Genomic DNA, 11,563 nt, shown 5'->3' on the forward strand with positions numbered 1-11,563 from the left:
ATCAATGTTTAGATTTGAATTCCAAAACGAAGCAAAGTAAATTGTTTTCACAAGAGAGAGACACGTGTGGCTTGCCTGACTAACATCAACAAAACAGTGAAATATTAAAAGTGAATATGTCTGGAAAATAATAAATAAAAATATAAAAGTATCACCATTAAATGAATTGAGACCAAAAAAAAAAAGGGATGGAGGTTAATTTGTGTTCTTATCCAGTTGGATGGAAAAAAGGTTTTCTTTAACTTCATTTTGGCACAGAGCATGGTGGAACACATGAAAATACTAAAACCATACAAGGTTAGAATTTAAATCGATAACAATATACTAATTTACAAAGTATCAGCTTTTTGTTGCCAGATATATTTATATAAAAAAATAAAATGCAATCTATGAAATATGACAGAACAATATGAAACAAATGTTCCTGAAAGAATGGAACGGTAAGAACCTTGAATATCAAGAGAATAAAAATCTAGTTTTATTATTCCTTGGCCCTAGTTGAAGTAGAAATTATCCAAGCCCTTCTCTTTAAAAGAAACTAGAAAAAAGATATCAACACACAACCCTATTCTTGTTTTTCCCATTGCGGCAGGCTTTTAATGAAGCCTCAACTTTCAGGGACCTTTAGAATTTGAGCAGATTTTCTTTCTCTTGAAATCTAAGAGAAAAACTTAAAATTAAAATATTTTCAAATGTTTCTTTCACTGTTCAAAAGAAAAATTAGTTGAAATATCAAAATGGTGAGATGATATCCTTTCTCTAAGTCAAACAATTTTAGTGCATCACAAACACCTAGTTCCACACCATTTATACTTGCTTAGAACTATGTTTTTCGAAATACTTACAGTAAAACCTCAACTAAGAAAAGTCGATTTCCATGGAACTCAGAATCTACAACACAACAAATGGTTCCATTACAATAATATAAAACACAAACATATCTCCAAAGACCTGCCTTAATAAAAAAAGTGTGTGTGTGTGTGGGGGGGGGGTTAATTAATTGGTTTCACATAAGAATTGGCAGTTAACCAGGAGAATATTAAATGAAATCTTACTCTACAATTAAGGACATTTCAAAACAAACACTTGCAGCAATTTCATGCTTTACAATATTGGTAACTAACTCCAAAACTACTCTATTTGGGAAAATAGATTAGATATATATATACAGATATCATTACAGGTTTCATATTTTTTGCTTCATAATAGCTACTCCTCAAAGAAAAATGTATATGAATTCTGATTCAAGTGAATTACAGAAAAGATACAGACTAGATGACAAAGCAAAAAAGAAAGAAACCCCATTTGGGGAAAATAAAAATCAGGGTAAAAGAAACGCCATTTGGGGAAAATAAAAATCAGGGTAAAAGAAATGCCATTTGGGGAAAATAAAAATCAGGGTAAAAGAAAGTGCAAGTTTACTGAAGTTAATCTGTCAGCATAATATAGAGTTAAGATGAGAATTTTATTCACACTAATGGCAAAACTAAACCCATAATAAGGGGTTTGTAAACAACAGTTTATTTAGTCCAAATGGCACTAATTAGGCAACGTGTCTACGATACAGTGTGTGTCAAATGATACAGGAGTTCTATGGGATTTAGTGTTAGAGGGGTATCAGCGTTTTTTACACAGGTGGGCGATGGAGTATTTTTTGGCCAATAGGTGGGCAATATTGCAATTTAGTATGAAAAGTTTGGGAAACACTAAGGTATTCGGTTTTCAGTCCCCTCCTATTCATGATCGTCTTCCAGTCCAAACCAGAGGAATTGAAGACCAGATGCCTCTGGGAATTGTTATATGCCAATGATCTTACAGCAGATTCTCTAATGGAACTAGAAAAGAAATTCCAGGTGTGAAAGCTAATTAGGTCAAATGATTTCTATATATAAAAAATACAAAAATGGGACAAGAACACAAAACATTCTATGTCTTTATGCAGCTGAGGATTGCTCTGCATTTAAATTGATGTAATGATTGCATCGTTCAATTAAATGGAATTGCTTGAAATGATGACAGCACCGCATGACTGGCATCTGTGCTAGTGGAACGCTAAGAGCACCATCCGAGCGTGATCGTTGCCCGGACAGCATTCGAGCATGATCGAATATATATGATTGCTCCAATACTGAAATACTGAACATATACCATCATCAAACATTGATTATCCACAACAGTTGACTCATCACTTGTATAGAAAATTCAGAATGCTGGAGGATATTAATGAGCTGATGTTTGACATTGTTGGCCATTTAATCAATCCTTCAAGAAATTGTGTTGTTACCAAGTGGGATCGTCTTCATAATGTCATCGGGTTTTTTGTGCATAATGGTTGATAAAATCTCTTCGATAACCGGGTGAAGTAATGTTTCTCCAATTGTGTGAAACCTCCTAGACTTAGCAACAAGCAATGCAATGTTGTATGATGCAGTCAACCTGTCATTCTCCTGTTTACTAGTTTCCTAGAGTAGTGTATTGAATGTTTGTGTTTGCTTTTTAAAAAAGGCACTCAGTTGCAAAATGTATGATAACGGCTTGTCCTTGTCAGAATGCTTTGCATCAAAGTGATACTTCAAGCGTGAAGGTTTCATTGCTTCGTTGGTCATTGTTCGATGGCAAGGAAGGCACATTGGTAATTGACAGTTCTGAGGGGAGGGAATAAATCCAAACAATAAATAATCACTACTGCACTGTTGACCAATTTTCTTGACTGGAGGCATCAGTAAAGTGAAAATTTCAAAAGGAATTTCTACAGATGGCGTCAGAAAGGCAGTATGGTATTCCCAAAGAGAAGAAGCTGATAGTGCAGAGTCAGATGATATTTCTTTACTGGAGTCAATATGGATCTAGTTTGTTTGGCTGCCAGCATTTCAAAAATTAAAGTTAATCGAAAATTTTAAAATTTGGCACATGAATATAGCTTTTGCTGGAGTTATTCAACTTTTTCCAGAAAACTGTTTTTAAAAAGTTTTAAAGGTTTAAAGTTTGATCATTTTCACCCAATCAAGAAACATAATTTCAAAGCTGTCATTTTGTATGTGACTGCACATTTTGTCAACATCCTGAAAATAGCACTTGTGTTTTGATATGAAACTGTAGAATTACACACGACTTATAACCCCTCATAACTTTTCTATTTTTTGGAGTTTTCAGAAAATTTTTGTGAATTTGTATTCTACACATGGGACTTCATACAATTATACCCTCCACCAAAAAAAAATTGTGGTGGAGTGTGATTTAAAGCCTAGGCTTATTTGGCTGCTATTTTTAGCACACACGACAACCATCTCAATGACTGTGCGACAAAAATATTCAACTGATAAACAAGTCCCCTTTTTTAATACAAAGGGACATCTCATACAAGTAGTCAAATCGATAAAAATGCATCCTTATTCTAGAATGCATAACTATAAGTAAATGCAGACTTAGTTTCTAAAAATTCTTTGTCACCCACACAATGTTCACATCGCTTACCAAAATCTCAAATTGCCTACCATTTTCTAGAAATTCGCCCATCACCCACCTGTAAGTTGAATTCGCCCACTAGTGGGTGATATTGCCTACTTTGGGAAGCTATGGTCTAAATTTATCATTATACTCATGGTTAACTCTCATCTTACTGACAGAATCTCTGTACATTGCTTTTATGGCTTTAACAAGTCACTTGTCCATACCTGGCTTCCTCAGAGCCCACCATATCACAGCGGGGTACTCTGTCAAAAGCATTCACTAAATCAACAAATGCCAAGTACAATGGTTTACTCTTGGCCAAATACTTTTTCTGCAGGTGTCTGACTATAAAGATGGCATCAGTAATACTTCTCCCTGGCACAAAGCCAACCTGCACTTCATCTAATCTAATTCTACTTCTAATTAACTGGGCTGTAACTTTTTCTGTAACTTGCATGACCTAGTCCAGCAACTTGATGCCTTTGTAATTACTTCTGTCTAAGATGTCTCCCTTATCCTTGCAGCAGCTGACTATAATCCTCCTAGACCAGTCATTGGGGATGACACCTTCCTGAATAACCTGATTAACTATATGGGTGACCAGACCATATCCTACTCTGCTGGATATTTAAAGTATCTCAGCAGTGACTCCTGGGCCAGGGGCTTTCCCTGACTTCATATCCTTCTTTAATTTGCCTTGTCTATCATACTACTGTGAACATGAATAGTTGGTCCCTCTGTTGGGTTCACTCAGGGGAGATTTCTTTTCTCCCATTCATTCTCCATATTTAATAGCCTTTCATAGCAGCACTTCCATGCCTTGTTCTTTTCGGAATCACTGAGTGCATGCATACTGTTATTCATTCAACACACTTCTCTCCCACAACATCTCGATTCTCTCCAAGACACTAATCTAGACACCTCCTCAGGTCTTTGATCTTTACACTGTAAGACACTGGCTAAAATCTTCTTTTCTGCTTCTGCCCTGTTTCGATAAACTTGTCACCTAAGTTCCCTCTTGGCTACCTGAAATAGCTCTTTGCTGCCTCCATTTCTCCAGTCTTTCCAAGCCTGTCTCTTCGGTTTTATGGTCCTATCTACCTCATTGTTCCATCACTTCCTTTTTCGGGCCACTTTGTATATCTGTGTCAATCTAACCCTAGGTCTGAAGTCACTAACCACTAATGTTGTACATTCCTCACTGGGAAGGGATTTGCATTTATAAGCATCTGTCTATCCCAATCTCTGGTGAAGATGTAGTCAGTCTGGCTTGTGTACCCACCAGACTGATACGTGATTAGATGTCTGACTGGTTTCCTGCAGACCAACAAGTCATTTGCCTTGTTCCTTCCTCATTTCTAGTACCATAGCCAAAACCTCCATACACACCATAAAATCCATTGGCATGTTGTCCAACATGACCATTGAAATCACCAGCTACAGTTGTAATGTCATTGTCCTTTGTTGATGATGCAGTCTGCTGAAGGGACTCATTGAAACAATCCTTCAGTTCATTTGTTAGACCAGCATGTGCAGAGATGTGTCACTGTTACATTATACAAAACTCTTCTTAACTTAATGATCCTGTCTCATATACTGACTGCCTCAATCACCTTCTCTGCCACAAGTATACTTACCCCGCGCTGCTAATGAGATTTGTACTGAAATTCTCATTTCAATATGACTAGGTTATTTCAGCTGTTTTTGGTCATGTTGTCTTTTGCCTTCAAAATTCTCAGATAGATTCAGGCAGTTTGGTATCAAAAAAGTTAATTTATGGTGACTAATAGTGAATTTATAGTACCAACTAGTAAATATATATTTATATAACATTTATAAACATATTTATAATTGATCCTAAAATGACCCTTGTTCATTCACTAGAATTGCACCTCCACTGCATTTCTTATAATTCCTCACTTTCTCCACGCACTCTATATCCTGCCTGCTTTCTTATATTTCCATTCTGCTATGCCCTGGACTCACTCTGACTTGTTATCACCACTGTTTTTATTTTTCTTTCCAGCACCACACTGGTTACTCCCACTCATCCTTCTATAACATGTGTAGCCATGTTTTTCTCTGACAGTAAGACACTTATTCTGACACTTCCTTCTTACTCTAACCATTTATCATCTATGCTACAGTAGAGAAGGAGACGGCTTTATGCTTGGAGGTGAAAGGTTAAAATATGAAAGGCAGGGCTAGAATAGAACAGGTTTCATGCTGTATAGGAGCTCTACGGCTACTTAAAGTATAGAAGAGTAGGTTGGAGTAACCAGGTTACAACTGGAAAGAGAGAAAATAGTGATGAGATAAGATTTTAGAGTGGACCTTTATGGTACGAACTGAATATGTATGTATGTATGCATGCATGTACGTAAGTAACATCTATGTATGTAAGTAGCATATATATATGTACGTATGTATGCATGCATGTGCATATGTACATACATACATGCTAGCTGAAATATCTAGACTGAAAACACGGAATTGTTGTACATGAAGCAACATAATGTTTTTTATTGCAAATCTTCTGGACAAACCAGAGGTTCCCATCTGCAAAAAACTAAAAGGAAAAAAATTTGCCAGTTGAATACTTTGAATCCCATTTCTTCCCTTTTTATTCCTAAACCGGAATCTTAACTCTAAACTCTAACCCTAAATCCTAAACTTTAAAACTTAACTTTGTCCCAAAATATTAATTAATAATCCTGGACTATAAAGATTAACATTTCTTTTTCTTTGAGATCTGAATCTATATCTAAAACAAAATTCTGAAATAAATTTCTAAGAAAACAATTCAAAAATCAAAAATTTTTTTTGACCAGTTGATCTTCCCTGGCAGAAAGGAGGGAGAATGAAAACAAATATTGCAGTTTTGAAAAAATGTTTTCATTTGTAGAATATAGTTATTTCTTGTACTTAAAATCTAGAAATCCAAAGAAATTTTTTAAAATTGTATGTGTGTGTATAAAAGTTACCATTGCTTAAAGTTCCTTTGAGATTGAAAATAGTTCCTGCAGACATAATTTTATTACTATGCAACAGTCAATTCACTACAGTGTTAATATCCTGAGTTTTTTTATTCCAGCCTATGTTGGCTTAGTGTATATGTGTGTTTGTGTGAAACAGAGGAGTTGAACTAGCTGTGGATTAAATGTAGTTATGTGACCTATGATTGGGCCAGAGCTGCTACTAGTGCCCAAGAACTCAGAACATGAAGAGCCAGAACTGTACTCTATTTACTCTATGTGCACATGCACATGTGCAAGGGAGAGAGGAGTGCATCTGTGTGAACTTGTATGAATGTGTATGCATGTATATTGGTATATGTGTTTGAATATCTGTTTATTTGCATGTCAGTATATGTGAGTGTCCTGTGTGTAATAGCACGTGTAGTGTGTAGTAGCATTTTTCTACTGCAATATCCTTCTCCACTCTCACTTCAAAGCTTTATCTACTTCACACTTGCAGCCTGTCTATGACATTTGTGATACCTAGGTCTAGTTCAGTTTTCTAAGTATTAACATGCGAGCATACGTACCAAAAAACATTGCTCCTTGATCTGTGGTAAGGCTGTGCTTTTGTTGTTCTGTAACAAAAAATAGTTACTAAATATAAGAGAGATAAGGATGCCTCTATGCATCCACTTTATGATACAAAATGAACATTAATTGTGCCAGTGTAGTAGATATCAATGACATTTTCAGCAGCCCTCAAAAATTGCCTGTAAGGTACACATTCTTGTGGGACATGTAACGTTGTTGTTAAAACCATTTACAAAATATACACGCTCATTTAAAAATAAGAAATGCTGGTTAAACATTCTGATAAAAACTGCTGTCTTGTGTAAACACAAAGGCTTCTGTTAGACGAAAAATTTATGCACTGTTGTAGAGTCACCTACCCAGTGGTAGTGAATGTCTTATCTAACTTGGAGTACATGAAGAGAGACTTAATGAGATATTTGCAGTCTAGTCTTGGGCTAGAGATATTAACTTGGATATCCAGAATCTACAAAAGGCTAGTTATGCTCCACTTTGTGAAACTTCTCTTAGAGATAACTTATCTGTTATCTATCTTGTTGTCTATCTAGTTGATTAGCTAATCTTCTTGCTTAGTTCCTATCTATGCTAGTTTAATAGATTTGTATTGTTAATACAGTGAACATAGTGAAAGTGCATGGCTCAGTGGTTAGAGCGTCGAGCTTACAATTGTGAGGTTGTGAGTTTGAATCCCGGACCGTGCTGCGTATTGTGTTCTTGAACAAGACACTTTATTTCACGCTGCTCCACTTATATCACTCAGCTGTAGAAATGAGTCGCGATGTCACAGGTGCCAAACTGTATCGGCCTTTGCCTTTCCCTTGGATTACATTGGTGGCATGGAGAGGGGAGGCTAGTATGCATGGGCGACTGCTGGTTTTCCATAAACAACCTTGCCCAGACTTGTGCCTTGGAGGGTAATTTTCTAGGTGCAATCCCATGGTCAGTCATGACCGAAGGGGGTCTCATCAACACTGAACATGCTTTGGGAGGCCAGGATAAGTGGAACCAAGGAAAAGCTGGTGAAGTATGTAGTCCAGCGTCTCTCTTCCAGAGTGGTATTAGTTGGATGGTTTGACAGAATTTGATGAGTGAGAGGACCGTTGAGCTCTTATGTCTGCTCTGGCATAGATGGATGCCCTTCCTTAAACTGACCACTTTACAAGCATGTTCTGGGTGCTTTTCTCATAGCACCAGCACTAGTGAGTTTGTCAAATAACTTGTAAGGCAAAAAGAAAAAAGAAGCCATATTGTTAGGGTTTGATAGATAGATAGATAGATAGAGAGAGGTAGCTTCATATTAGGTGTTGAGAAGCTAAAGTATGATAGGTCAAGAAACAGTCTTGTCATACAGGAGATACATGGCTACTTCACATTAGATAAGTGTGGGTGGGTGTAGTTGGAAAAGGAGAGAAAGATAGTTGTGACAAGGTGTCAGGGCATACTCCCAAGGTATAATTAGGTAAATATGTGAAAATGGGGACAAAAGATCAAGTATAGTGGGTGGGTAAATTCACAAGAATGTGAATGGAGAGTGATAGATGGTTAGAAATGTGGATACAGTTGATCCAAGGAGGAAGTGATAAGTAGCAGTAGAGAAAGAGTGGAGAGCAGCTGTGTAATATAATTGTAGAAATTTAGGAAATAAGGAGATGATGTGGAGTATGTGTGTGTGAGAGAGAGAGAGATAGTGCTAGATGCATAGTGTCAGATGGAAGTCAGAAATATGCAAGGGTGGATATGAGTGACAAGTAAAGGTGAGGTGGGCTGTAAGTGATTGAAATGAGCAGGTGCTAAGGATGAGGTATAGCAGTAATACGTAAGCTCCAAACATAGAGAATATTCAGTTTTATATCCCATACCAGGGTATCAAAACTGAGCCCCCTACAGATAATGGATTGCAATATGAAATGCTTGAATTTCATTTAATTATTTGTAGGCCTGAAAAAAATCACTAGTTTTCCAAACTTTTTTTACATAAAAAGCTTACCACCATTATTTCCAAGGCTGTGGTGAGAAAAAAATGGGGAAAAAATCATTGTCAAAACAGAGAAAATCCAACTTATGTTGGCATCCTGATCTGAAATTCTGCCATTTACAGCCATTTTTAATAGTCTAATTAAAATTTTATGCAAATGCTGTCATACCCAAAAATCTCCTGATTTATTTACCTCCATACCTACTTCATATGTGCCAAAATGCAAGTTCCTCTGACTTGTAGTTTTGGATTTAGCTAGCTCTGAAAATGCTGCAAAAATCAACCATTTGTTACACAACAAAATAAGCTTTATGTAAATATTTAAAATATTGTCAAAAAATTTTCTTTCCAAGAACTGCAAAAAAATGAGGCAACTACTATACCATGGTCACTATTAAGTTGTGTAATTTGAAGATGATTATCACTTCAGTTCAAAGATATGATGTCACAAATATAGCTACTTATTCATTTAGGCAAATTAAAGCAAAATTTCGACCAATTCGTTGACCATTCAAATTGTCATATTTCCTAAAATATTCATCCAAATTTCACAAATGAAGTATCAAAATGTTTCTGTTTGGATGCTTCCAACAAAGAAATTACAGTAGAAATGACATTTAAATATTTTGAAAATTTCATAGTGGGACCTACTCTTACGCCCAGTTTTTTTCTCAGCACATTTGCCCATCACACTGACATTGCCACTTCCTGTGAAACATGCTAGTTTTGTTTCTTTCAAACCTTTTGCATTCCTTCTTTGGTCATGGCACATCACTATCATGTAGTATTGCTGTTCATACACAAATGTCCTAAAATCTACTTCTCATTCTGAGAGAGAGAGTCCTTTTGTTATCAAGAGGGGTAATAGCTCTGTGAACTTTCTCTAGCCATTTCATATTCTAACAACTATACTGCTAATTAGGTCATCTAGGTAACAAACTATCTAGAGCGTCTAAACATCCTCCTGGACACAAGAAAATCTATTTTCTGTGTGTTCTTTGTATATATTATTCTTGTGCTTCTACAATAAAGTCTTCTTTCTTGCAGTTAGTCCATTGTAGCAGGGTTTACAACAGATATGTGAGGTCCAGGATTTGTCCTGATCTCCAATTTTATAGCAGTTTTCAGGAGGGAAGTAATTGTTTGGTGCTGTGCATCTGTTGTGAAATCCCCCAACATGTAGCAGAATGAATTTGCCTTGTTGATGCATCCTCAGTGTTTTGAAGTACCTGAAGCCATTGTAGAGATATGTGTCACATGTGTCACAAAAATCTAGTAAACAAAATAAAGATTGATCGTATATATGGTTATGTAAATTGTGACAAAATCATAACAATATATATCTCAAAAACTAGAGGTGATGAGTGGAAACTGGTTTTGTATCTGAAATCAGCATTCCAAAATTAGGCTAGAGCAACCATTTTTATGTTTGCCTCAATTTCTCTGTGAACCTCTGTAATTCTATTTCCTTTTACCTTTGCAGCAGTTAACTATAATGCTGCTATGACTGTCATTGGGTATGACACCCTGTACAACAAGATAAATGATATGAGTGACTTGGCTGTATCCTACTCCACCAAGCATTTTAAACATCTCAGTGGCAAGTTCTGATGGACCTGGGTGTTTTCTTAACTTCATATCCTCAACACTACTATTTTATCTCTTTTTTTTTTTCCAGCTCCACTCTGATTGCTCTCACCTATTCTTCTATAACTTTAAATACCCATGTAGTCCCTATGAAGCAAAAAACTTATTCTGGCTCCTTCTCTTATACTTTAACTGCTTATCTCCTTGCATACAGCCACTTCCCTCTCTACTTTACTTCTACTCAGTCAAAGGATTTTTTTGCAAGCTATATGGCAGCTTCATGAAAAAAAGCACCTAATACCACTATAAAGTCGTTGGTGTTTGGAAGGACATTCAGCCATAGAAACCATGCCAAAGCAGCTGATATGGTACTTAGACATGTCAGATCCTTTCAAACTGGTCAATCCATGCCTGCATGGAGGATGAATGTTAAAAGATTATGAAAATGATGATGTATGTTTTTTGAGTCTGTTTTTGTTTATACCAATGAAAAAAAAAAAACTCTACTGTTTATATTTACTGAAACCAGTAAAAGAAAATAAGATTATTTATAACGGTTCTGTTCTTTTTAGCACAGACATGATCTGATAGCCAAGTCATCTGATAAAAATATATGAACACTTATTTATCTTCTGAATGTATTTAGAGAAATTTATTTTACTATATTGCTGTCTTCTTTTCAGAGAAGAAACAGAAATCATTGAAGGTGAAGTTGTTGAAATTCAAATAGATCGACCAGCCACTGGTACCGTAAGTATTTGATGTAATGCCAGTTCAAAAAATGGGGGATATGTGAATGTCATTGTAAAGTTGTTTTTTAACATAAGCTTACACAGAGCAGGTTTTACAGCCACATCATCCAAACCGACCAGGTGAAACTAGGCTTAACTGCTAATATATATATATATATATATATATATATATATATGTGTGTATGTGTATATGTTTATGTATCTATCTATCTATCTATCTATCTATCTATCTATCTATCTATCTATCT

General features: G+C 35.9%; 1 protein-coding gene across 1 annotated transcript in view; it reads left to right on the plus strand.

Moving 5' to 3' along the window:
- Nucleotides 1-11,563, plus strand: part of LOC106870882 (ruvB-like 2) — a 51,888-nt gene that overhangs the window by 31,387 nt on the left and 8,938 nt on the right. The window contains exon 6 of the mRNA XM_052968068.1: nucleotides 11,247-11,313. Coding sequence (XP_052824028.1) covers nucleotides 11,247-11,313 — 67 coding nt within the window. The remainder of the gene's footprint in view (nucleotides 1-11,246; nucleotides 11,314-11,563) is intronic.

This window comes from Octopus bimaculoides, chromosome 5 (assembly GCF_001194135.2).
Source record: "Octopus bimaculoides isolate UCB-OBI-ISO-001 chromosome 5, ASM119413v2, whole genome shotgun sequence".
Lineage (NCBI taxonomy): Eukaryota > Metazoa > Mollusca > Cephalopoda > Octopoda > Octopodidae > Octopus > Octopus bimaculoides.